A 27,941-nucleotide genomic window follows, 5' to 3' on the forward strand; every position below is an offset into this window, starting at 1 on the left:
GCATACATGTACAATAAATGGTGGCAAAGTGTAAAGTAAATGGTAGCTGATGTAACTGTCAAGAGTGAATACAACATCTGCACCAAAGTGTTTAATTATGGGAAAAGGTAATCAAGTATTATACAAAATTATATACAAAGCTTAGTCTGAGGTACAGTATATCTATACTGAACAAAAATATAAACACAACATGTAAAGTGTTGGTCCCATGTTTCATGAGCTGAAATAAAAGACCCAGAAATCTTCCATTCACACAAAAAGCTTATTTCTCTAAAATGTGCACACATTTGTTTACATCCCTGTTAGTGAGCATTTCTCCTTTGCCAAGATAAACTATCCACCTGAGAGTGTGGCATATCAAGAAGATGATTAAACAGCATGATCATTACATAGGTGCACCTTGTGCTGGGGACAATAAAAGGCCACTCTAGAATGTGCAGTTTTGCCACACAACACTATGCCACAGATGTCTTAAGTTTTGAGGGAGCGTGCAATTGGCATGCTGACTGCAGGAATGTCCACCAGAGCTGTTGCCAGAGAATGTAATGTTCATTTCTATACCAAAAGCTGCCTCCAGCGTTGTTTAAGAGAATTTGGCAGTACATCCAACCGGCCTCACAACCGCAGACCACGTGTAGCCACGCCAGCCCAGGACTTCCACATCCAGCTTCTTCACCTGAGGGATCGTCTGAGACCAGCCGGACAGCTGATGAAACTGAGGAGTATTTCTGTCTGTAATAAAGCCCTTTTGTGGGGCTGGGCCTGGCTTCCCAGTCAGTGGACCTATGCCCTGCCAGGCCCACCCATAGCTGCACCCCTGCCCAGTCATGTGAAATCCATAGAAGGGGCCTAATTTATTTATTTCAATTAACTGATTTCCTTATATGAACTGTAACTCAGTAAAATCGTTGAAATTGTTGAATGTTGCGTTTATATTTTTGCTCAGTATACTTGTATGTGAGAAAACTATCAATATATATTTTTTGGTACATTTGTCTGTGGCCCCAGTTCGGTTGAATAGAATTTGAGACTATTGAGAGAAAATGTCTTTCTTTTTACCAATAATTGACTAATACGGATCAATATCGATGATTATAAATTATTCTGATAACAGACGACATTCACATAAATAAAATATCAAAATGTAACTATAGTAGGCCCTACATACAAACATTTAATATGAGTTCATAGTTACATGTCGCTAGAGATACAGAATGACAATTCAAATGGTAATACCATTGTAGAGTTAATTGTTGTGACTGACATTTTCTTTGTTAAACTGGTCAACATGGCATTTTTTTTTTAGGTGCAGGGTTGCTTAGCCTATATGGTAGCCATGATGCAATACTGACCAAACAAACACCACGTCCACCCTAAAGTCTAAGAAAAACTTTTGTATACTATGGGGGAGGAGGACAGAAAATACAAAGGAAGAGCATAATGGGGGAAAAACAGACATTTCTAACCCAGATGATACAACATTACAATATTAGAATATATTCAATAACAAGATGGTGATAATAAACACATTTATCACAAAATAAATATACTACACTACAGACTAGCTCATCTCTCTTTATCTTCATGTTCCTGATACAGAATACCTGCGCCGCTTGAACGTCACAACACACATACACGCACGCACGCACACGCGACGTGCAGTTCGCGAAAGATTCGTTACTTTTTAACGACTCGTTTTACTGACTCGGGAGTCATGATTCATTTTTCTGAGTGACTCGTTCACTTTAGTCGTTCGTTTGACCTGCTGGCCGCAATGAGTCCTACAGCAGGTTTAATACACGCTCCTCCCTCTCAGCGACATGCTCCGACTACCAAGCACCAAATGTCTGTACTATGCGCGTAGGCAAATTGATAATGAGCATAGAGAAGAAAAAGGCATGTTTAGAACTGATAATTGATCGCATGGTGCAATAATTAATGCAATTAATATGTTATTGAATATTATGACGGGCACAGCTTTGTTGAACCAAAACCTACACAGCCTCTGCTTAACAAACTGGAACTCGAAAACGAATCATTTCGGGGGCTGCATTTCACGAACGACTTTGTGCTTATCACCGTCACGGCAGTCAAACAATGCAACATTCGTTTACAATATAGTCCGGTTGTGTCCACAATTAGACCTCGTTTCAAATGTATCAAGAAATAATCTTATTTGTATGCCTCGCAATCAACAAATGTACATTGTTTAAAGCACACGTTTACAAATCTCAAGTCACAAATAAGCCCCGTATGGTAAACGATGTGTGAACGAGAAGCTTGTAGAATTATGACTTTCGAGTTTTCAGTTCATCGTTCGACGGTAGGGGGTCCTGCGTGCTCTGGGCATTACTGACTCGAACGAAATGAGTCCAAAGATTCGTTCTTTTGACTGAAGGAGTCAAAAAGATCTGAGTCAGTAAAAAGAGCCAAACTTCCCTCTCTCTCTCAATTTTGTATTGCTATCCTTGTGGGGACCAAAACATTGATTCCCATCCAAAATACTATTTTCCTTAACCCCTAAATCCAACCCTAACCTTAACCCTTAACCTAACCCTAAAACTATACCTAACTACTCCTAACCCTAAACCTAACCGTAACCACAAACTTAATTCTAACCCTAATAGTAACCCTAAACCTAAACCTAACCCCTAAGCCAAAAATAGAATTTTTCCTAGTGGGGACTGTCAAAATGTCCCCACTTGTCCAAATTGTCCTTGTTTTACTATCCTTGTGACACCTCTCTCTCTCTCTCTCACACACACATTCTCTGTTTTTGTAACAGATTGCACGCAGCGGCTAGTGGACAGTGGATGTGGCCATGGAGTAGATTCTACTCAGCCAGCAGGACACTCTCTGAGGTTGAGTGGACCGAATACCCCAGAGAGCCTCTCAAAGGAGATCGGGTCCTCATTGATCTTCATGTTCTGGATGCAGCCCTCAAAGGACCCTGTGACTGGGAGGGTTGGGTGCATGGACGTTTCTGCCCAAGGAAGAGACAGATACAGTACTGTATTCAAGAGGCATAATAATGATGGAGTCTAAATTTGATGGAGTCTAAATTCAATGTGACTATGTCTTTGATTCATCCATCATTCACTGTCCAATAGGATCTATAGGTTATTATTTGTGTAAAATACAAGGGGGACTCCATTACAATGGACTCCAGGTCTGATAGAGTTTTAAATTAGCTGTAAATTCAGTGACCTCTCCTCCAGAGTACCAACCTGGAATGCCGCCCACATAAAGTGGGTCTTTGGTCAGAGTTGAGGAGGAGGAAGACGGTCCTATTTTGTGTTCACCCTCAGTGTCCACATGCATCTCCACAACGTTGTTCCTCTTGATCACTGAGGCGAGAAACACACACACATTCCCAATGGGCGTCACCTATTACGTATTAAAGACACTTCTTACTGTGAGTTTGTAGCTAGCTAGTTGGGTAGAGGCAAGTTATAACATGTGTAGGACAGAGGCAAGTTATAACATGTTATAACAAAAGTGTACCTGCAACTCTGTGGAACATTCCGTCACACAAGGGCTGCTTGGGGCGAACGGAAACGCTGAATTCACCAGCTCCGTTGTTCACCCGTGCCACCACCTGGAAAAACACATGTACATCACAACACTGCACAACAGACGTGTCTGCAAGGAAACTCTGCCTAAAATCAGCCTGAACTGGAATCATGTTTTAAAGGTCAAATCTAGCACTTGAGCGGTCAAACTAGTCCAAGGAACCATGCGCTAGAGAAACACTATTAAGGCTGTCAGGCCCAGTCTTAACAGCCCATTGCATGGCAGGCTCACCTCTCCTCTGTGCATGTAGAGGCTGAGGTGGTGTCCAGTGCTGGGCCCATGGTGAGGCCTGCTGGAGTCCCCCACATGGAGCAGAACACCAGTCAGACTCCTAGGACGGATGTCAAACACCACCTCAAAGCTGGAGCCCACCACAAAGGAATCATCTGGAGCAGACATCATCATCATCATCATCTTAGTCATCATCTTCATCATGCACCATATTACCAATCTCAATATTTAGCTTTCTACTCACTAATAATGACATATGCCCCTATCCCTGAGAAGTAGGCCCCACTCTGTGTCTGTCCGTCAAAACAGGGACCAGCACCATGATTGGTGGTTGGCTCTGGCATGGGAGTGCCATTCATCTTGAAGTTACGCACACAGCCAAAAACACTTTGCTTTGGGAGGAGCTTCCACTGAAAGTAAAGAGAAAACACAATACAATTTTGGGGTGTGAGTGTATGCTGTACTGTATGTGTGTTTGTGTGTGTGTGTGTGTGTGTGTGTATTGCTTACTTTAAGTTCTGTGTTCAAGGAATCAGGAGCACTTCCCAGGTAAAGAGGAGAGATCAGTTCCATGGGCGTGGCCTCATCACTGGTCAGCTGTCCATCCTGAGCCCTAATCCCGTTCACTACCAACCGGAACCTCTTCTTCTCTAGGCTGAATATTACCTGCAGAGGAAGATGGTCACCAAAGAGGACATTGTTTTTCGAGGGGCATGGTGAAAATGTTGACCCTGGGACACCAGAGACTTGGTGCAATCCTGCATCACTGAATGTAATGACACAGAGTGATTTGGTAAGTTTCCAAATAAACATTTTCTCTCATGAAACATCAAACTCCCCAACATTGATCAACTACTGCCATAGTTTGTGAATAATATGATGTGAAACAACATCACAGAGTATAGATTTTTCTTAGATTGTAACCCACTGACCGAGTGCCATCTTCCATCGTTGTACTTCTCCCTGTTGAAAATCTCCCTCCCCTTGCCTACTGACAGTCTGATCCTGCCCTTGGACAGGTAGAGAGCCATGTGGGAGCTCCCCCCTCTGGTGGCTGCATAGAACAGCAGGCCCTCAGCAGACTTGGTCCTAACGTCCAGGGAGAAATGAGGTCTAGTGGAGAGACACAGGAGTCAGGCCAGGGAGAGAGAAAGAAAGAAAGAAAGTGTGTGTGTCTACTCACCTGGGCTGGAGCACCTGGGGAGTGAGGCTGTAGCTCAGGCTACTCACAGTACCCCCAATGTGGTAGGCATGTTTGACTAGAACATGGTGTGCACACACAGAGAGACTGTCCTCTGACACCTCCATACCACCACCCTATACAACACACACAGGCACAGAGACACAGGAACTCAATATTAGAGAAAATTGCCTGTATACATGGGATTTATGGAAATAGTTTTCCGATCTCCAACAGGGCACTGGGGAAGTGGTTCTGAAATGCAAAGACAAAGTTTGGAGGATAAAGAGCTATGGTAACTATGACACTGTGTTTGATGATTAAAGCTCAAAGTCAATCACGCTGCAAACGGAACAAGGTCTTGTCTCAGTGTTCCATAGTAAACATGTATGAGCCCATTCTCATTCCTTAGTCCTTTTGGTGATCTACTGTAAGCCTCTGGGAGTTACAAACTGATAAAGATTTCTCCCATATTGGGGTCAACAGGCCACCGCGAGCCGCCAGAACAGCTTCAATGCGCCTTGGCATAGATTATACAAGTGTCTGGAACTCTACTGGAGGGATGCAACACCATTATTCAAAAAGTGTTTTGTTGATGGTGGTGGAAAACGCTGTCTCAGGCGTCGCTCCAGAATCTCCCATAAGTGTTCAATTGGGTTGAGATCTGGTGACTGAGATACACACATCTTTTAAACCCCCTATGCTTCTTATAGACCTCTTTCAAAGACACAGAGATCTCTTCTTTTAGGCATGGTATCCAAAATAATGGGCAACTGGGCATTTTTATACATGACCCTAAGCCAGTGGCATTCAAACTTTTTTAGCGGGGACCCCATTTTTTTTCATTAGAATGACTGGGGACCCAATTTTTTCCACAAGAATTTCTCGCCACCCCACCCCAAATCTAATGATGATGCAACCTTATAAATCGGTATATTTCTGTACTCTTAATTTTTTGTTAAAAAAACAAAACAATAAAGACAATTTGGCAACCCATACTTGAACTACCACTGCCCTAATCATGATTGGATGTTAATTGCTTAACTCAGAACCCACAGCTGTGTGGAAGCACCTGCTTTCAATATACTTTGTATCCCTCCTTAACTGAAGCATTTCCTTTATTTTGGAAGTTACCTGTATGTTTCCATGTTCAAATGCCTATTTCATAATACTCTAGCATGTGAAAGATGTATAACAAGTCATATTTCCTCCACAAATATGACATGCTACTACCAGTTCTGTCAAATGAGGCATGATATGTCTTTAATGTTATTGTTTGTTTCAGTTTAGGTACAGTATGTGTGATAGGGGGTATCTCAATCAAGGTAGGGAAGGAAGGACCAGTATGGGTGGCTGTTGATTTGACATACTTTCTGAGGACAAGCCGGCTGTAAGTGCCTCTCCGTGTGCAAGTGTGTGTTCTCAGTATACTTGTTAAAATATCTGTTTACCTTTAGTGTATTTGCATGAATACAAATGCATATAAACAAATACAGTGCCTTCAGAAAGTATTCACACCCCTTGACTTTTTCCACATTGTGTCACTGATCTACACACAATACCCCGTAATGTCAAAGTGGAATTATGTTTTTAGAAAAGTTCACAAATGTGTCAAAGTATTCAACACTTTTGTTATGGCAAGCCTAAATAAGTTCAGTAAAAATATGCTTAACAAGTCACATAATAAGTTGCATGGACTCACCGTGTGCAATAATTGTGTTTAACATGATTTTTAAATGACTACCCCATCTCTGTACCCCATACATAAAATTATCTGTAAGGTCTCTCAGTCGAGCAGTGAATTTCAAACAGACTCAACCACAAAGACCAGGGAGATTTTCCAATGGTTCGCAAAGGGCACCTATTGGTAGATGGGTAAAAAAAAGCAGACATTGAATATCCCTTTGAGCATGGTGAAGTTATTAATTACACTTTGGATGGTGTATCAATACACCCAGTCACTACAAAGATACAAGTGTCCTTCCTAACTCAGTTGCCGGAGAGGAAGAAAACAGCTCAGGATTTTCACCATGAGGCCAATGGTGATTTTAAAACAGTTACAGAGTTTAATGGCTGTGATAGAAGATAACTGAGGATGGATCAACAACATTGTACTTACTCCACAATACTAACATAAATGACAGAGTGAAAAGAAGGAAGCCTGTACAGAATACAAATATTCCAAAACATGCATCCTGTTTGCAATAAAACACTAAAGTAATACTGCAAATAATGTGGCAAACAAATTAACTTTTTGTCCTGAATACAAAAGCGTTATATCCAACACAACACTTCACAGAGTACCACTCTTCATATTTTCAAGCATGGTGGTAGCTGCATCATGTTAAGGGTATGCTTGTCGTCGGCAAGGACCAGGGACGTTAGTTTTATATAAAAAGAAACGGAATCGAGCTAAGCACAGGCAAAATCCTGGAGTAAAACTTGATTCAGTCTGGTTTCCAACAGACACTTGGAGACAAATTCAACTTTCAGCAGGTAAATTACCTAAAACACAAGGCCAAATAATATTTGGCCTTGTGTTTTGTAACTAGGCAACTCAGGAACATTAAATGTCATCTTGGTAAGAAACTCTAGTGTATATTTGGCAGTGTAGATCAGTTACAGTTTTGACTTAAATCAGCTTGGAAATCTATGGCAAGACTTAAACATGGCTGTCTAGCAATTATCAACAACCAACTTGACAGGACTTGAAGAATATTTTAAAGAATAATGGGCAAATATTGTACAATCCAAGTGTACAAAGCTCTTAAAGACTTACCCAGAAAGACTGTAATCGCTGCCAAAGGTAATTCTAACATGTATCCACTCAGGGGATGGAATACTTATCTAATCAAGATAGTGTTTTATTTTCCATACATTTGAAAATAAAATGTAAAAAATGTTCTTCCACTATTTTGTATAGATCGTTGACAAAAAATTACAATTAAATTCATGAAATCCCACTTTGTAACACAACAAAATGTGGAAAAAGTCAAGGGGTGTGAATACTTTCTGACAGCACTGTAGCTTATAAACATGCAATCAAGAGACTCATAATTTGCACCATTCCAATATCCCACCAACATCTGCAATGAATGGAGCCTATATTGTTCAAGTGGTCAATGTAATCCTAACATACAGTTGTGCTAATATGTTAGTCATTCCGAGTTTTCATTTGGAAGAGATGGTTGGTTAATCCGAGTGCATTTCGTGGTTGATTTATTGTAGGAGGCTTAGGAGGTCACAGTAGATCAAATGATTTGGATGGATGCAGGCCAAGGTTGTCCTCAGGTACAAATGCTTGAGAGAGCATACAGTAAGAGATGCATGACGATGATGCACACAAACTCCAACACTGCTTATGCATAACAATGATGCACTGCTTTATCCAATACTCAGAGATTCCCTGTGTAATGTTCCAGTATACACTTCAGGTATTCACAGGCCGTAACTATTATTATTAATACCTAGTGCAACGTTCCAATTCTACGCCCTCAGTCATTCCATAGTATAATAATATTATCATATTATGATCGTTCTGGTATTTCAGTATAGACTATTGATCATTCATTAGTTCATTGGTCCTAGTCATTGTGAATAGGGAAAGCAGAGAGGGAGTGAGGGCAAGGAAATGACTTAACATCAGGCTGGCTGTAACCAGATGGATTGATGGACTGATGATGATAGTTAATGAGTGGGTTAATAGATGCTTGTAAATCACTGGTCAGAAAAGTGGTTTATTGTCGTGAAACATGCTTAAGATAGAACAGTGTACAAATCAAAAGTGAAACAATGCTTATAAAATAAACATTTTTAATAGTTAATAGTTTGTATTTAATAATAGTAGTCATGATGATGTGGATGTCCATGCAGTAATGTGTTTATCAGTCACGTACAATAGCAATGGGCTTGTGCAAACAATGTGTGAGATGCTAATATCGCTCATGTCAATATCAATTTGTCCTCATTAGTCGGCAGCTCTTCATTCTCTTCATCTCTGGAAACAAAGCAGCACAACACAGTCAGAACAACTTATCAACAACATGCATGGGAAGTGATGAGTGGCTTGTTCCTAGGTAATCATAGCATAGTGTTTTTGCAAACTTGGATTGAAGTCTTGTTCCATCATTAGGACAAGGACAAATGAATATAATTGTGATTGGTATGGCAAACAAAAAACATCATGCTTTCCTGTTAGTGTCACTAGTTATTTGGTTATAAGGGTAGTCGTCAGTTAGGTAAGTCATTATTGTATGTTCATCATTGTTAATTGGGCTAGCTGAGTTCAATGTTCTTTCTCACCTTCCTGGAGGTGTTGCGGTCGAGCATCAGTTGAGGAGGTCTGTCAGCGCTACACATATCCAGCAGCACATCTCCTGTAGAGCTGAACTGACTCAGGTCCTCTGCTCTGTACAGAACGTTAGGCCTGCAACACAACACACACAGAGCAACGTTCAGGAGGGGGTACAACCAGGATAGTAACACTACATCTAATATCAATATCAGGACACCAGTGCACTATCAAATGTGAGCAATGAATGCAACACAGATGTTAACATGAAACCTTTCCTACAAAAATAAACTTCTACCAGTTATGCTATGCTATGCTATGCTATTATGTATTGGTTGCATTTCATATTCGATGTGTGTATTTTTGGTATTCTGCAAGGCTCATATGCAAAAGGCTCTCAGTATGACTCCCTACTTAAATAAAGGTTGAATAAATAAAACTACAGCAACAACCATTATGATAACTACATATGTACTGTATCTAACAACTATTACTACTGTGTTGTGACTAATGTTATACATTATAATAATAAACAGTGATGTGAGTTTACCTTCTCAAGTAGAGGTTGGAGAGGCAGCCTTTGAAAGTGTCTTTCCCCAGGAACAGAGAGTCTGGCTTTGACACGAAGGAGTCTGAAATTATCTGCCCTCCCACATCCTCCTCATCTATCCACAGCTCGATACTGTAGGGCAACACAGCACATACATTCACATCTATGGTACTTTTTTCTTTTTCTTTTTTACAGTATATGTGTCTGTGGTTACCAATCTGTATAACCAGTGTGCACTGTACTGCCACAACAATAATGACTAAGTCTCAATCATCACCAATCCATCATGGTAAATTGTGGGTTTAATAGCCTTCTACCAATCTATGTTGAATGGTTGATGTTCTACCTTTGAGAAGCCTCTCTTCTGGTGGCAGTCAGGTAATGCCATTTGCCGTCCTGGTACTGCTTGCTAGATTTAAAAGATCTCAAAACTTTGTCTTTGAACGTCAGAACCACATAGCCGTTGACCAAGGCAAGTTCGATGGCGCCAATGCTCTGTCGGAGAACCAGGTAAGGATAAATATAATTTCAAACAGTCAGCTCACTCACATTTGCTGTATCCTAAAACTAAAATGTCAAAACAACAGTTGAAGGAAGAAATATGGAGTGAGAGAGGGAGAAAAACAGGTGGTGTAGTCTACTAACCGACTCAGTGTTCTGCAGTAGGAGCCCATCTTTCTCAGAGCTCTTGAATCCCAGTGAGACTGTGACATCATTTGCCAGGCTGAAGCCTTTAAGAGCAGCTGACAGAGAACTGCCCACGTTAAACTCTGCTTTACGAGATGCCTGGAACACAGAGACATTATCATGCGGTTATTAACAGTGGACTGGAGTCAGTTACAGCATCTTGGTGGCATCAAAATACACAGTAGTGACACACATAAATGGCTTTCTGACAGTATAACTAGGTCTCCAGTGAGTGAAGATCATAGTGGTATGAATACAAATATAACGCCATGGTATTGATTTGATGTGGACAACACTTACAGTATTGACCATGTTTGAAAAAGGTTTAGTAAAAGGTGAAGACTTACCAGGAAGTCCGTGGGACAGCCCCGGCTGATGCCCACTTTTTCCTGGAAAGTGGGGTTCTTGCTGCTGAACTTGATGTTGTTCATGCAGGCCTTCAGTGGCTGGGTGGTGATGTTGTGTCTGTGAGCGAGAACACACAAACACAATGTCATTTAGACTCCTCTGGTCTGGTGTAGGGTTAGAGAAACAGTGTACTAGCAATAAGGCTAAGTTTGATCATCAAAATCGTAATGCCAAACATTAGCCAAACATACAAATAATAATGTTCCTAGTAAGTGGGTGAAAAGCACCCACCTTTCTCTCAGGGCTTGTGGTAGGCCACCGATGTAGTAGTCTGTGAAGTCTCCAGGGGTGTACTGGACTTTAGCCTTGACCACCTCAACGCCTGCTACACGGATCTTCATCTCTTGGAGTCCTTTGGACTCGATGATGATCAACACTTCTGCTGAATCTGCATTCTAAAGAGAAGGAAAATCAGGGAGAACTATTTTAGCAAAACAATGTAAATTCTACAAATAACCAAATATCATCTATCTAGCGCCAACTGCCTTACCACTGGGAAGACTTTGGTAGCGCTTTGTACTGGTTCACTGAGCAGGTTACTATGGATGACAACGTAGCCTCTCTCAAACGTCACACTGTAGTAGATGTCCTACGAAAAGAAGAAAACAAGTAACGTCAAAAAACACAGTCAGTGGACAAACTGACAAGAGTAGAGAAACCTAACAGCTACTCAAGTGTCAACGATGGTACATTGTCAACTTTACCACACCAAATGTTTCAATGTGAGCAGAGTAAGTAGCCTACCTCATTTCCAATGTAGCTGAGAAGCCCATTCTCTGAGCGAGTGGAGATGGTCTGGCCCAGGAGTAGGGTGGACGTTGTAGCACCTACGGTGGACACCTTGGCATAACCAGTCCCCTCAAAGTAGTCAAACACCACTGGTTGGATATACCTGGGCACAGAGGGATTCAATCAGAATAGGGTTAAGGTTGTTGACTGTAAAACTCAAGATTTGATCAAGACTAATTGGGGAGCTACACTGGGTGGTCGGGAAAACAGAAAACACAAAAATAGAACTGGAGAGTACTTTTGCTGCTCACAGAGCCACGCTGCTAACACCCAGGTTTCACTCAACTCAATAGGAACGACTTGCGCTATGCTAGAGTTAAGTGTCCAGTTTAGCAGGCCACTTAACATGTTCAGCAGTCAAGTGATAGACTGGTGAGATTAACTGTATAAGGACTCTGAGGAATATTGATTATGGGACCGTTATTCTTTGTTGTCCTCTGATCCAGGAGCATTATCTCCAATCAATACCTCATTAGGCTTTGAGTAGCTCTACCAATCTCTTTGTGTGATGCTTACCTCTTGCATGGTGTCTCCAGGTTGATCTTGACAGCATTCTTAAAGTTGTACAGACTGATGAATCTGTCATTGAAGGTGGACAGCTCGATGCATCCCTTATAGTTGGGGTAGTTGAGGGAGGCTGGAGGCTATAGAAACAACATTTTCAGATGTAATAAATGGTTTAAAATGCTTCAATCAGGAATCGTAATGCCACCTCCAGTAGTCACTGAAAAAGGTCATTTTCAATCAATGTCATACAATTATTTTGTTATGAAGTCAGGTGCTTACAGTGAAGTTGGAGGGGTAGCCCCCGACATAGAAGACCATGTCACTAGGGTCCAGGTTTAGAAGGTTCCTGGTCACCTCTCCCTGCTTCCTGCTGGTCTGAGGTGGGTCCGGCTGGTTGGATGTGAACAGCTTTGTGAGGTTCACCTCTGCGTCTTGGTAAATTCTGAGAGATTGTAAGAGGTCAATGTTAGATCAGGGTTACTCACTCAAATCTAATTTCCCAAGACTTTTGATGGTCAAAGGTATAGTTTTACCTGCGCAGGTCCACCTTGTCAAAGAAGGAAGGCTCAGAGGGAGACCTAGTGATGTAGTCTGTCTTGATCTCATACTCTTCTCCATCCAGATTGTACACACAGAACAGCACATTCTTCCTCAGGGCCATGCCGATGTAGTTTTTAGACGACTGTGGGAGAGAGAGGTGAGGACAGACAGTGGGAGCATTTCCAACCACAAGCAAACTGTCAAATCTATATGTGCCATTATTTCAATTGCGAAATATACACATGTATTAGAAGAATGCCGACTGAAGTGCCAGAGAGAGCTTTTCTGAACCAAAAGCAAACTGTCAAATCTATATCATCCATTTTTATTTCATTAGGAGAATAGGTACTACATGGTCCAGTCCACTCACGTCTTGGTTGCCGAGGTAGAGTACGAACATGTCTCCCGTGTCTGTGGTCGTGGTGGCCTGTCTGCGTCTGCGTGTTCCGTCCCCTCTGTTGATGGGGATCTCTGGTCTCTGCAGGGACAGGGACAGGGCCGTGTATGCCTTCAGGTCTTCCATATCACTAGGGGGACGCAGCTCCACGTGGCCCTCCCCACTGAACTTCATAGGGACCACAATCTGGAGAGACAGGAGAAGGAGACAAGGAGAGAGGTTGTACAGGGTTACTAAGGGACCAGCAGTGTAAAGAGAAATCAGTGTTCTCCTTTATGGGAATAACAACTGTCCATCAAATTCCCCAAAGGGCTCTGTCAAGACCTAAACCTGCAATCCTTCAAACTGAAATGAATCTGACTCCATATATTAACGTCTTACTTCTCAACAGCACTCACTGCTGGAGAGACTGTATGGCCAGCGGAAGGGGTAACAGGTTTTACACAGTGGGCATATCTGGTGGGGTGAGGACCCAGGGTGTGTGTGTGTGTGTGTGTGTGTGTGTGTGTGTGTGTGTGTGGTGGTAAATTCATACCCTATTGGCTGCGTCTCTAGCCTGCTCAATGAGCTCCTTGATCCTCTTGATGTTATCAGAGACATTGGTGACAGGGGAGAGCTGAGAGCTGAGATCCTCCACCTCCAAGATCTTATCCTGCAGAGACGGGATGGTTTTCAACAGATTCTTCACTGTGGATGGGGGGAGAGACGAGAGAGAGAGAGAGAGAGAGAGACAACATTTAATAAGATAAGTCATATTTATTTATTCCACCTTTATTTACCCAGTGAGGTCCATTGAGAGAAATCTCTTTTTACAAGGAAGCCCTGTCTATGGGTGTATAATATTCCCTCCAGCCTATGCAGACATAGGTTAGTGGAGTGATCCTTCACCTGATTTGTCCACATCGTCCATGATGCTGCCGAGGTTGGAGTCAGAGGGCATGACGTTGATCTTATCCACTTCCTCTCTGATGGCGTTCAGTCTGTCCATGGTGGTGCTGGCCGTGTCATTGGCGGACGCTGCCTTCCTTTTCGCCTCATCTAGCATGTATCCTATATCATCTGAGAGAAGGAGAGGCGAGAGGGAATGAGGGAAGGAGGAGAGGGGGAAGGAGGGAAGGAGGAGAGGGGGAAGGAGGGATTAGCGATGAGGGGATGATGACACTTAAATCAAAGCACTCTCATAACTCATATTTTGCTCTTCCATTGATCAGTAAATGTTCCATAATTTGAGCTGATCTATCAGATAACCTCTGGTCCTCCTACTACCCGAGTCAATGTACCTCTCTGGATGTTGTTCAGCTTTGCCAGGTCATCCAGCAGGTCCTTCTCCAATGCTTTCTTCTTATTCTCTGCGTCATTCAGGCGCTTCTTCTGGGCTGTGAGGTCATCAGAGGCCTCTGTCGAGTCAAAACAGAGCTCAGTTAAGCCTTAACTATGCCATTCAATTTAGGCCATATGTTTTTGGTTGGCTCCTTACGCACTCTAAAAACTATATTACAACTTATAGCAACATACCTTTGAGATCTTTTTCTGCATCCTTGGCTTCTGTCAGTAGGTCATTCCCGCTTTCTCTCAGATTCTTAGCTCTCTGTGTCAGGTCCTCTTTCTTCACATCCTAGATTGAAAATAAAATATTGCTAAAACAGAAGGTGGACCAAAGCCACATCAGCTTAGAGTTCGGTGCTGTGGAGTTAATATCGCCCTGGTATGGGTCTAGTGGCTAGACTGTGGACTCACCTTTAGGGCCTTGTCAGCTGCATCCTTGGCCTCCTTGGCTGCCTTCTCTGCAGCATTGACTGCATCTGTGATGTTCTTGTAGGCCTCAATGGCATCTATGGCATCACGCACATCAGAGCGGCCACTCGAGTCCCTTACAGCACTATGACATAGGAAGACGAGAGAGAGAAGGGAAAGGAGGAAAGAGAGAGAGGGGGTGGGGGGGAGAGAGTGCGAGAGAGGGGGGTAGAAAGAGACAGAGGAAGGAAGGGAGAACAGAGAACAGAAGAGAGAACAGAAGAGAGGTAGAGAGAGAGAGTACCAATGTAAACACAAGCATCTGGATTTTCAGAAATGTCAATAAACCAACTGGAACAACAAACATGCAGCCTGAGGGGGATCTAGCGGATGGCAGATCTCTCTGGCACGACCCACTGAGGATGGAAACCACCCAACATAAACTTACCTGTTAAAGAACCATAACTACCACTACTAACACTACTTCAATACTATGTAGTTTATGCTTGGGGAACCTTTTGAGTTGATACTTTATTTTTATCTTTAATTACGTGCTGCTGAGGAATTATCGGTTTTCTTTTTATATTGGTCTTTCCTGTGACTGAGCTTATGAAATGTAAGTCAAAGAAATTCCCACTGAAACTAACATGGACAATAAAGTATTGAGACCATTGCGCTTAAACTACAGAAACCAGAAGCAGAAACTGCCTTGTCCTCATAACCCAGGACCCATCCCAACACTGGTCTAAGAGGACATGTCCCCACATCCCATGTCCCTATAACTCACTCCTGTAATTCCTTGGCCAGCTTGGCCAGGTTCTCAGCGTGTTTCTCTGCTCGCACCACAATGTCCTCCTTGGCCGCGGCCTGGGAGATGGTGTTGACCTTCTTAGTGAGGTCAGTCCTGGCCCCGTCCAGTTGGGCAGCTAGCTGTTCATACTCCTGGAGAGGAGAAAGACAACAGGGTCATATTCATTAGGCACCAAATGGAAGAAAACAGACTGAAACAAGGAGGGACTACCTGGACTTGTCCAATAACAAATGGTAATGTTTGCTTTCCGTTGCAAACTGTTTTGCTACGTTTTGTTACCATATGCCCTAATGAAGAGAACAGAAGAACCACTGTGGGTACAGGAAATACAGGCAAGGACATACCATCCTCTTTACCTAAGGTCATATCAAACACAAGCATTGATTGTTATCTGAGAGGCTGGCAAGTTAGGACTCAACGACTAACATTTGAGAATCTAGAGCAACTGCTGTTATATTTCAAGTAATGTCAAAATATGGTGTGTACATTGGCTGTATCATTACACTAGTTATGATCATATGTGTACCAGTGATGAAAGATGCATCACTGACATATGTATATTGAATTTGACTATGCACTTGAGGTAATATACAGTTTACATGGCTGGTCTGTGTGCTTACAGTCTTGCTGTCATTCAGCATTCTCAGGAGGTCCTCTGTATTCTTCAGCTGATCTTCTGCCATGGCTATCTGGTCCTGGACCTTCTTACGCTCTTTCTTCAGGTCCTCCATACGTTTCTGAAGAACAAACATCATCAATTTGGTTAAGAGCCCATTAGGCCTATTGCCATAATATGTCACAAATAAAAAACGATTACCCTAACCAGGAAGTAACCATAGCAAGACAATAAACATGGTTACCGCACACAGTAACTGCCTATACATGATTGCATAGTACCATCATGTTAAAGGAAAATACTAAATACTGTGAATTATATTATTACCAGTATGTCTTTCAGTGCCTCTGAGTTGAGTCCGTTCTGAGAGTTGGCTTTCTTCACCATGTCCCCAGCCTGTTTCAGAGCCTCCTCCAGGTCCTTCAGTTTAGCTTCATAGTCCTTCAGAAGACCCTTCACCCTCTTGGCTGCTGCCTCATTCTGATCATACTGCTTGGTCACATTAGCCTTGATGTAGTCCAGCACTGGGAGAATAGAATAGAATAGAATAGAACAGAACAGAATAGAAATTGTCATTCTCGACCGAAAATAAAAAAGGCTCACTATTTGATTTGGTTGCGGATGGTATCAAACAAAGTAGACATCGTTATTGTGACATTATGCTTCTTATCTGTATCTTAACTCAACCTAATCCGGTCGTGTTCAAGAACATCAGAGTTACTGTTTGATCTTCTAATCTTATGAAAGAAAAGCTTTGAGGGATTTGAAGAGTTTTGGCTATACAGCAGAAGTCTTACGTTTCTGGGCCTCATCTTTTTCTTTCTCGGCTGCGTCTTTCTGGGGGTTGAAGTTTCTCTTCTCCATCTCTTTCACCATGCGTTCAGCCTCGGATAACATCTTAGCCAGTTTTTCACTGGGCACCACATCACCACTGGAACCAGACTCTTTCAGCTGCTGCAGCATGACTACACACAACACACACATTCAGGTTTATATATATATATAGATATATAAGGGAGGGAGAGGAAGAGAAAGCAACAGAGGGAGAGAGGCAGAGAGACAGAAAAAGAGGGGGAAGGGGTGAGAGAGCGAAAACAGAGAAATAAATAAAAGGAAAGATGATAATATGGATAGAGAGATAGCTAGATAGACAGAGGGGGACAAAGAGATAGAGAACAGGCGAGTTAGCGAACAAGGACTTGGTTGTTTACCCAGGATCTTCTCGAGCAGGTTCTTAGCCTCAGTGTCCAGGTCTTTAGCTCTCCGATGGGTCTTACCCACATCATCCAGCACTTTCTGGGCATCCACAGCCCTGTCATCTGCCTGATGGACAACACAGACATAGACACAAACATGAGCTCTGCAAAGCCAGCATAAACACACCTAAAATAAAATAGAACACACACATTCCCACATATGACAGGGGGAAAAAAGCCACCAAGAAGGAAAAGTTCCAGTCCAGTACCTTTTCTTTGAGAGTGCTGATATCCTCGTTGACACTGAGACTGTCCTGCTCCAGCTGGCTAACCTTGGGCTTCTGACTGTTCACACTGGAACTGAACTTGTTCACCAGAGTCTGCGGAAGGAACACACAGTCTATTGTTTAATGCTTTATTATCAGATCAGATCAGATGAGATGGATAGAGAGAGCGAGAGCGAGAGAGCTACAGTACAATGGGATATGGTTGGTTGTTGACTCCTCAGGCTGTTTGAGAGTTTGATTGAGTGACTTGTTTACTCCTGTTGGTTTCATAAATGCTTACAGTGTATGGAGCATATGAGCTGCTGAGATCCCAAACATGTGGGAGTTTAGCTCTGACATGTGTTGACATACAGCTCTGGGACATACTGACTGAGATCGCTTATCAGCAGGATTCTGGAATGTTCGAATAAGCACACACCCTTTACCGCTCTGTGTGTGTGTGTGTGTTTGGTGTGTGTGTGTGAGCATTGACACAGTCCACACGGTATCTGTATTTAGGTAATTTGCTATGCTTTGAAGTCCTCTCCAATCCTTTCTGTGGCCTGTGTAGCCAGAGGGCAGGGTGGTACACACCACAGCAGTAACAGTACATATATGCAATTAATATATCCAATATAATACCTTTGTCTCTGTGATGGCTTTCTCCAGCATTTTGAGTCGGTCCTGAGAGGAGGCGGAGATACTGGCGTTATCCAGCTGAGTCTTAATCCTGCCCAGCTCCTCATCCAGACGCCCCAGATCATTTAGTAAGGTCAGGGCACATTCATCACACTCTGACAACACAGACAAATGTAATCAACAGCTGATCATGATGAGGTAGGTACCCCCATGTACTGTACTGTACTCTCATTGGATCCATCACACTGTCACAACAGAGACACTAACCTTGACACTGCTCATCTGTGTTGGTGTCCCCTGGCTCCAAAGTATTCTTGCACACTGCAGAAGGAGCAACATTATACATTTATTTATTTTGAAGAAGAAAAAGATCAACTGACAGTAAAGCTCTACCAATACACACAATGGGCCTAGTTTTTGAATGCGCCATCATATCTCAGTAAGGTATCCACACTCACCACCAGTCCTGGAGTCACAGCTGTTTCCGTTACCGCTACAATCACAAGGCCTACAGCTTCCTCCGGCTGTCAATGGATCACCGTAGTAACCAGAGGCACATCGTTCACAACGGTCTCCTGTGTAGCCTGGTCGGCAAACACACTGGAACCCTCCAGCAACCTCTCTGCAACCCACCGCAAAACTATAGTGGAATGATGAAGAAACAAGAGTTTGTTTGGTACACTCAGATACTGGGCCAACCACGGTAAGTGATATACAGTACAAGGGATTGATTTCACCAAAGGAGCATCTACTATGGTTGACCTTGCCACTGATTGGTTCTTTGGTGACACTGACCTGTTAGCTGGCACACTAAAGGGGCACGGGCACACCCGGCATGATCTCTGGGCAGCGTCTCCATAGTAACCCTCTTTGCAGCGCTCACACCTGTCCCCGGCTGTGTTGTATTGGCAGTTCTGTCCAGAGGAAGAGTAGAAAGCATGCGTTAGACTAGAGCATGTGAGTATCAAAATAAGAGTATATAAATAGCCAAGTCACAAAGAAAATCTATAGCCTCACTAAGTTGTTGAAAAGTCCATAACAAATACCATAGTGAGTCTAAATACACTTTGTCCTTTTGTAGACATAGTCACACTGCCATGCCCCACCCCAGAGTAGATCCAACTACAGGCTACATTATGTAACTTCTTTTTTTATCTCCTATGGAGGGTGAAGGTTTATGGTAGAGAGGGATGCCAAACATTTCTGTCCTAATTCATCCCAAAGAGTGATGTTGATGGTACAGAGAGAGTGAGTTTTCAGCCTGGACTCCATAGGCCTAGATAGAGGCACAGGCCTGGTCTTGAGTGGCTTGCGTAAGATGAGAGGAGACAAGAGAGAGAGAGGGAGGGAGGGAGAGAGCGCGAGAAAGAGCGAGAGAGAAAGAGAGGGAGGGAGATGAGAGAGAGAGGGGAAGAGAGAGAGGGAGAAAAGGAGAGAGGAGAATAGAGTGCTGCATGGGCTTTTAGAGATCTAGTTTCACTGGGAGAAAGAGGAAGGTTCCCCTAGGGGCTAAAGTAGACCCATAACACATTTATATATGATCACATCTATTAAGGCAGACCCACATCATCCAATACTTGAATGTGGTTAGCCCTGTGGCGTGGGTGTGAGGTCTAGACTATGACTTCTGGGCTGTGGATCACCCTGATGGAGTCACTAACATAGTAGGTGTTGCACAAGTGCTTATCACTTAATTCTTTAGGGCTTCTTTAGAGTCACAGGTTTTGAATGATTGTTATTCAGAACCACTGTGTATGTTCAAGTTGATTTGTCGTATGTACGGGATACGCATGGTATACACCGTCCAACGAAATGCTATACTTGCAGGTTCCCTTGCGATCATGCGACAACAATAAGAAATAATAAAAGATCTTACCAGGCACCTCCCAGTCCTGTCGTCACACTCGTTGGCGAGGCTGTTACAGAAGCAGGGCACACAGCGACCCAGGTAGGGCCCACTGCCGTCTCTATAGTAACCACGAGCACATTTCTGGAACAGAGAAACACACAGACATTAATACAGACACATCAAATACATAGATACAACAATATCACACAGAAAAACCGAATTTTGAAAGTGATTTCTATCTCAATGGGACTCTCCTGGATGAATACGAGTTCTATCACAAACAGAACACAATCCTAAACACACATTTCAAAACGACACACTTAATTCCCACACAGAATAACATTTAACCATTCAAAGTGGCAGTGTTTGAGGAGATACAGGCTGAGTTTGTGTCAGCTAACCTGCCTAGCGACAGAGAATGATTGATCTCACAATGTCCCAAATCCCGAGTGGGGTGTGTCACCGCACCACGCTGAGTACAAGACTAGTGTGTATTCATCATTAACCCACCGCTGCCACTCAAAAGCCAAACACACCCTTTGCTCTATAGGATAACGGTCTGGAAGTCAGTGATATCCTACAAGTCTACCTCGTACACAGAGCAGCCAAACATACATTACAGTAAGTCTATTTGTAACCCAACAGACTTCCGACCTCGGCTTGAAATCCATCGTTTTACCTGGATCTGAGAGCTGGCATCTTGGTCGTCAAAAGACGGATACTGAACAGTCTGTCCTTGGTCATTCACAGAAGGATACTGGACTCTCTGGTTACCCTGGTCATTCACAGAGGGGTAATGTACTCTCTGTCCTCCCTGGTCATGTATGGAAGGGTAATGTATCCTCTGTGCCTCTCTGTCATTCTGTCTGGGATAGCGGTTCCTCTCTTCCCCGTTAATGGGTCTGTGTCCTGCACTGCACAGTCCCAGAAAGATTCCCCATAGCAGGGTCTGAAGCAGCATGCCTGTCCCTCTGCCTCTCCAGGGTCTGTGTACACGTGTGTCTGACATTGCTCACGTTTAGTCTGAAATAACTCCCTGCTCTCCCCTGCCTCTGCCTCTTAAACACACACACACACACTCCCACACGTAGAGGACACGCCCCTTCTCCACTCACCTACAGTGCCTTAGTCACCAACGCAGTTAGAACAGTGTAGCAACACCCACACACACTGACAGACATGCATGTTAGTGTTGGGCGGTATCCAGATTTTCATACCGTCATACCGTTTCTGTACCATACCGGGGTTTACGGTATTACCGGAAGTGCACAAAACTATTTAGGCAACAGGGATCTTGATCCAGGAGGGGATTGAATGTGTCTAGTCTGCATACCAGTGTTTTTAACTAACATGCCACTCCATGTCATTGCCCAAGAAACTGGCCTTTCGGCAATCTCAACGTTCAATATGCAGCTGCATTTATGGCGGAGTTGCTAATTGGTTGTTGGAAATAACATCAATATTTTCCATGACAACATGTGGAGCCTCGAAAATATAGTTATTTTTTTACTTTATTGAAAATCAAACATCCAAACAAATGTATTACTATAACTACTTCCTAAAATACAATTTCACTTACACACAAAGGGTCTACAGGAAAATCTTCAGAATGTACATAAGCCTATTCATCCACATACAAAAAGGTTGCTAGGGTGTGGCTCCACCTGGGAGACTGAGTGAGTTTGGTTTTAATCGTGTGTTAATGTGTGTCTATAGATGTGTTCATAGGGTATATGTGTGAGCATGCCAGGGTGATTGTGTGGTTCTGTGAATAATAGTCAGAAATCTCCAGACAGTGCAGAAGCTACAGTCACACCTGAATCATGCAGTCTAAACACGATGCAGTAGAGACAGTTGGGTGTGGTAGTGTATGTATGTACTATCTGGTGTGGGGTGGTGAGTAACACCATCCCAGGTTGCCAGATGCCACGCCCGGCTATGTGTCAGGGCGCCTCTCCTTTTTCTAGCGCCACAGGGTACATATTATCAATTTCCTCTGAACACACCTGACTAGAGGATGTTGATGTCTCACACACACGTACACTCTCACTATGGTAACAGGGCTTCGAGCACAATCGCAAAATGGGGAAAACAACTAAATCAACCCACATGAAAAAATACTATTATATACTATGGTATAAATACTATAGTATTCACTGTAGTGTTTTGCAGACTAAACTGCAGTATACTGTAGTATTTACAGTTAACTATAGTATAAATACTGTAGTAAAAGAAAACTAGTATATACTGTAGAAATAATGTAGTGTTTTTGCGGACTGTAATATACTGTAATATTTACTGTAGTGTTTTTGCGGACTCTAGTATACTGTATATTTACTCTAGTGTTTGAGGACATTACTGTAGTATTTACTACAGTGTTTTTGTTTGATTATTTTTTACATTAAAATGGAGGCTTTCTACTTGAGGAAACCTACTTGAGAAATACTAAAAGAGCACATTTTCCATAACCTGTAAGACTGGGGTCTGAACTGTCACGATCGTCAGGGAGAGACCAATGCGCAGCGTTGAAGGTGAACATATTTAATATATAAATGATCACACGACCAAAACAACAGACGATAACGTGATGTCTACGGTTTAACACAAACCAAATAAGAACAAGAAACCACAAACACAAAGTGAAAGACAGACAGTTAAATATGGCTCCCAATCAGAGACAACCAGCTGACACTCGTTGCCTCTGATTGGGAGTCACTCAGGCCAACATAGAAATACAAACATAGAATTACACACCCTGGCTCAACATAACAGTGTCCCCAGAGCCAGGGCGTGACATGAACGGATAGCTCAGAGCTTCTGCTCTTTTCTATAACCTGTAGGTAACACAATATATGGTCTATACTTGGCATGTAGGTATCTCACTTATGGGTGGCACAAATTGGGATATGGGGGAGGGGAATGGGCAGGGTATAAATTAAATACTGTTAAAAAAGTGGTGTTTTTGCAGATAATACTGTAGTATTTACTACAGTATTCTACAGTATACGATACTAAGTACTACAAATGATCGAGGGATATTACAGTGTGTGGTATAGTATTATACAGTATACCACAGTTTACTTCACAATTCTATAGTAAATACTGTAGTATTTTATAGTAAACAGTAGTATTCTTTCATGTGGGAAGTCAAATGAAAATCTATTACAAAGTCATCAGGACCTTGTTAATAAGCTATTGCCAGTGAAACAAAATCGAAGCTTCCTTGGCATGTCAAACTCCCATCCCTAAGGGTTGCACACGGGCAATTCCATGGTAACAAAGTGATGCTGAGACCAATGATTGCAAAGTTAAACAAACCATACAACTCTCTGCACAATGACGACTTAAGGCTCCAATATGTAACTTTTTGGGAGATGTGAATTACAGATCTAAGAAGCGGTAGAAGTGTGCTATTTCTATGCTTCCCGTTCTTACATTTTGGTTTTTGTGTCTTTTACTTATGTTTTTGTACACCAGCTACAAACAGCTGAAAATACAATATTTTTGGTTATGGAAAATATATTTCACAGCGATTTAGATGGTACAATGATTCTGTACACTATATTTGCTCTTTTTTTCCCCACAAACTGAAATTAAGCAAACTATTACAAGTTTAGCAACCAGAAAAGTGCGATTTCTGCATAGTGCATCATTAAAAAGAAATTCACTGTACATTTTACAAAAACACATTTACTTGAAGAACAGTGCAGATGCAAAGTTTGGTAACAGAATGACGATTTGTGTGGTTTGTGCCGTCATTCTGTTACCAAACATTGCATCTGCACTTTTCAGTGGAAATTGTTAAAAGTTGTCCTTAGAGTTGTATTGTTTGTTTAACTTTGCAATCATTGGTTTTTGTTTGACATCAATTTTAAAGGGAAAAATCTGAGTGTCAGCATCACTCTGTTAACGTGGAATTGTCCATACCAAAAATACGTACATTTACAGTCGAGTGATGTACAGCATTCAATTTAATAAGTGGATTCTAAGGGGGAAAATGCTTCCATCCAACTTTTCCTAATTGGAGTAGGAGACCCACCCACGCACTAAACAACCTCAGGGAAGAATTAGGTTCTAACGTTATAAATGATGTACTGTATGTTTGTTATTGTATTTGATTTTAACTGCTGTTACCATGCCACAGCGGAGTGGTTTACAGCAGTAGTATAATCTTTAATATTATGTCTGCATGATTGTGCATCTTATCCCTCTCCCTCGGGCTACTGGGTTTGGCTGATGAAACACACACACTTTTTTCCGGGACATTCCACAAAGGCTTGTTTAAACCGTTGGCTCTTCGATGGGCTGATGGATTTTTCCTCTGCCTGCCAGTAACCTCACTCACCCCAGGCTGGGCGTGGCACCATTGTTAGGGCGTGTCACGACAAACACCCCACAGCGAGGAGGGGAGTTCTCACTCTTCTCTTCTCGAAAATGACTAGATCGGTCGGTCGACACCTCTCCCTCTCAGCCCCTCCTCTCTTCTTCTTCTTTCTCTCTCTTACTTTCTCCTAATCATTTTCTCCCTCCGTCTCTCCCCCGCTCTTTCCCAATCCCAAACCGACCCCTTGGCCATAGCTCCCAGCCCTTACACACTATTAACTCATATCCAAATAATGTTGTTGACTCGTCCTATACTCGTATGTGGCCAAAGCATAAATTGGAGAAAATAAACACTTCAGAAACCCCACCTCAAACTTTGAAAAAGTTATTGCTATTTCCTCATAGAACATGATGTCATCTCCCTGAGGATGATGAGTTGGCCAATCAGCGGTCTACTTGCATGAATATTTTTAATGACCGTATACGCCCACAACACTCTGTTGTTGGGGTAAACCCACACCATTCCACCACAGAAAAGCTGCTTTTTGTCATACTTAATTATTTTTTTTCGGAAGGAACACTATTACAATCATATTGTACACTGAGTGTAGAAAACATTAAGAACAACTTCCTAATATTGAGTTGCACCCCCCATCCATCCCCTTTTGCCCTCAGACCAGCCTCAATTTGTCAGAGCATGGACTGTACAAGGTGTTGAAAGCGTTCCACAGGGATGCTGGCCCATGTTGACTTCAATGCTTCCCACAGTTGTGTCAAGTTAAGCACCAATTTGTAAGTCGCTCTGGATAAGAGCGTCTGCTAAATGACGTAAATGTAAGTTGGCTGGATGTCGGGTGGTGGACCATTCTTGATACACACGGGAAACTGTTGAGCATGAAAAACCCAGCAGCGTTGCAGTTCTTGACACAAACCGATGCGCCTGGCACCTACTAACATACCCTCTTCAAAAGGCACTCAAATATTTTGTCTTGCCCATTCACCCTCTGTATGGTACACACACTCAATACATGTCTCAATTGCCTCAAGGTTTAAAATCCTTCTTTAACCTGTCTCCTCCCCTTCATCTACATATTATTATTATTATTTTTTACATCTACACTGATTGAAGTGAATTTATCAAGTAACATTAATAAGGGAACATAGCTTTCACCTGGATTCACCTGGTCAGTCTATGTCATGGAAAGAGCATGTGTTCTTAATGTTTTGTATACTCAGTGTAAGTAATTATAGGTCATATTTCATAGAAATCTGGAAACACTGGGCACTGGGAAACACTGGGCACTGGGAAACACTGGGTTACTTTAAAATTATTATATATGATCCCTGTAGATCTACATGAAGCACCTAGGGGACTAAGAGTTAATGAGATCTGAGTCTCACCTGGCAGGAGTCTCCTCTGTAGAGAGAGGAACAGGCACACTCTTCCACGGTGCTGGCAGGGCCCCCGGCCCCCATGTCTGTGGCCTCCTCCAGGCCCACCTCCCCCAGGCTGAGTCTCTGGCTCTGGGTGAAGTAGAGGGCCCGCACCCTCAGACCCACCATCCCTGCCAGGACTGCCATCAGATCATCTCTGGACACAGGACGGTTGGTGCCGGCGTGACGCCAATTCCCCTAAACAGAACAGACAGACAGCGGTTGGTGAGGGATTGGAAACGTATGTTTCATGGACAGATCAAATGTTATTATATGTGTTTTAAAGGTGTTGTTCACAACAGATAGCATGGAATAAGGACTCAGCTTCACCACTTTTTAGGTATGAAAAACTCGGTTTTCTTTACCTCCACTAGCTGGACTCTTCCCTGGTGGAGTCTGTCAGGATTAGGGGTCTGTGGGGCCATGTGGACCAGGGTCATCTCCTGGCCCTGAGGAATTCACAGAGAAATAACACTGGGTTACTCAAAACAGGAAGTCATCATGACTTATAAAAACTACCAGTCTAAAGTTTGGACACACCTACTCATTCAAGGGTTGTTCTTTATTTTTTACTATTTTCTACATTGTAGAATAATAGTGAAGACATCAAAACTATGAAATAACACATATGGAATCATGTAGTAACCAAAAAAAGTGTTAAAGAAATCAAAATATATTTTATATGAGATTCTTCAATTAGCCACCCTTTGCCTTGATGACAGCTTTGCACACTCTTGGCATTCTCTCAACCAGCTTCATGAGATAGTCACCTGGAATGCATTTCAATTAACATTTCTTTCCTTCTTAATGTCACGGTTCAGACAGACGACCAGAGGACCACAATTGCGTCACACCAGAAAGTTTATTAAACTTAAGGGAAAAGGGAAGTAGGGAGTGAATGAAGGCTCCAGGGGTAACAGGGATCCCGTCCAATGCGCTGGGTCTGTGCCCCCCCCAGTGGCAGCGATGCGTCCTATGAAGCCGGTGGTGGGTGGTCCAGAAGTCCTGGGGGGGGGAGACACAGACACAACAGGGCGGAATGAAACCAGGCAGCAGTACAGTACAAGGGAAATCCAAAATACGTAGTAGCAAGGCAGAAGGCTGGTCAGAGTTACCGGGATTGAAGAGTAGTCAGGAGTCGTAATGGCAGAAGCAGGTCTGGATCTCCTGAGGCAGAAGAGTATCCAAAAAACAGGCAGGTCCGGGGTCACAAAACCAGGGTGAGCCAGAAGCGCGAGCAAACAGGTTCCGGGTGTGAGCTTTGCAGACGATCTGACACCGGAGAGCTGAAAGACAGGGCCTTAAATACTGGGAGAGGTAGTGGGTAATGCAGCGCAGCTGGCAGAGTAATTAGAGCAGAGCAGAGCAGGGACAGGTGGAGCTAGTTAGGCTGAGTAGAGAGAGTGGTGAGCAGAGTGGAAGAAAATTAAGGTGGTAACCCGGTGGAGTGAGAGGCCCATGACAGAACCCCCCCCCCCAAGGGACGGCCCCAGAAGTCCCAAGAGCAACACCACGCCGGGCGGGAGGAGGGGAGCCGGAGGAGGGCTAGAACTCCTCCGAACGGTCCGAGTGAACGTCCTCATCCTCGGAGGAAGCCGGAGGGCCGTGGTCGGGAGATGGGACAGGTCCCGAGACAGGATCAGGCACAGGACAGGAAGCCGAGCGGGCCGGACGGTTAGGGACCCCTCTGGGGCGGCCCCTACGGATTGCAGGTTGATCAGGATGCCGTTGGTGGAAAGCGGTGATGAGAGTCCTATCCACAATCCGACTAGCTGGCACCCAGGTCCTCTCCTCAGGTCCATAGCCCTCCCAGTCAATGAGGTACTGGAGACCCCTACCCCTCCGTCTGGACCGAAGCAGGCGGCGGACGGTGTAAACCAGACCACCATCGACGAGCCGTGGAGGAGGAGGACCAGGCGC

The 27,941-nt window shown here is 43.2% G+C and overlaps 2 protein-coding genes across 2 annotated transcripts in view; both read right to left on the reverse strand.

Annotated features, from left to right (window-relative positions):
* Positions 1–38: 38 nt before the first annotated feature.
* On the reverse strand, positions 39–6,007 carry LOC311146241 (laminin subunit alpha-4-like; the record flags this gene model as incomplete). The annotated part of the gene is made up of 9 exons (XM_084182744.1): positions 39–2,983; positions 3,228–3,347; positions 3,505–3,598; positions 3,805–3,959; positions 4,049–4,214; positions 4,315–4,470; positions 4,737–4,917; positions 4,988–5,121; positions 5,984–6,007. The coding sequence occupies 9 exons, from the start codon at positions 6,005–6,007 to the stop codon at positions 2,838–2,840; spliced, it is 1,176 nt and encodes a 391-aa protein (XP_084038870.1). The 3' UTR covers positions 39–2,837.
* Positions 6,008–8,707: 2,700 nt separating this feature from the next.
* LOC311146863 (laminin subunit alpha-3-like) overlaps positions 8,708–27,941 on the reverse strand; it is a 101,392-nt gene continuing 82,158 nt past the window's right edge. Inside the window, exons 40-70 of the mRNA XM_084183478.1 lie at positions 26,387–26,470; positions 25,989–26,219; positions 20,292–20,405; positions 19,211–19,329; positions 18,874–19,055; positions 18,683–18,736; positions 18,419–18,570; positions 17,780–17,890; positions 17,526–17,637; positions 17,112–17,279; positions 16,642–16,838; positions 16,319–16,435; positions 15,675–15,829; positions 14,891–15,032; positions 14,669–14,768; positions 14,434–14,550; positions 14,042–14,212; positions 13,689–13,840; positions 13,127–13,339; positions 12,750–12,898; positions 12,496–12,658; positions 12,226–12,353; positions 11,665–11,812; positions 11,411–11,509; positions 11,152–11,315; positions 10,860–10,977; positions 10,471–10,611; positions 10,172–10,320; positions 9,826–9,957; positions 9,287–9,410; positions 8,708–8,981 (exon numbers count right to left, since the gene is read on the reverse strand). Of these exons, the coding sequence (XP_084039604.1) occupies positions 8,976–8,981; positions 9,287–9,410; positions 9,826–9,957; positions 10,172–10,320; positions 10,471–10,611; positions 10,860–10,977; positions 11,152–11,315; positions 11,411–11,509; positions 11,665–11,812; positions 12,226–12,353; positions 12,496–12,658; positions 12,750–12,898; positions 13,127–13,339; positions 13,689–13,840; positions 14,042–14,212; positions 14,434–14,550; positions 14,669–14,768; positions 14,891–15,032; positions 15,675–15,829; positions 16,319–16,435; positions 16,642–16,838; positions 17,112–17,279; positions 17,526–17,637; positions 17,780–17,890; positions 18,419–18,570; positions 18,683–18,736; positions 18,874–19,055; positions 19,211–19,329; positions 20,292–20,405; positions 25,989–26,219; positions 26,387–26,470 (4,212 nt within the window). The 3' untranslated portion in view covers positions 8,708–8,975. The remainder of the gene's footprint in view (positions 8,982–9,286; positions 9,411–9,825; positions 9,958–10,171; positions 10,321–10,470; positions 10,612–10,859; positions 10,978–11,151; positions 11,316–11,410; positions 11,510–11,664; positions 11,813–12,225; positions 12,354–12,495; positions 12,659–12,749; positions 12,899–13,126; positions 13,340–13,688; positions 13,841–14,041; positions 14,213–14,433; positions 14,551–14,668; positions 14,769–14,890; positions 15,033–15,674; positions 15,830–16,318; positions 16,436–16,641; positions 16,839–17,111; positions 17,280–17,525; positions 17,638–17,779; positions 17,891–18,418; positions 18,571–18,682; positions 18,737–18,873; positions 19,056–19,210; positions 19,330–20,291; positions 20,406–25,988; positions 26,220–26,386; positions 26,471–27,941) is intronic.

This window comes from Coregonus lavaretus (genome assembly GCF_964263955.1).
Source record: "Coregonus lavaretus genome assembly, chromosome: 19".
NCBI classification, from domain to species: Eukaryota; Metazoa; Chordata; class Actinopteri; order Salmoniformes; family Salmonidae; genus Coregonus; species Coregonus lavaretus.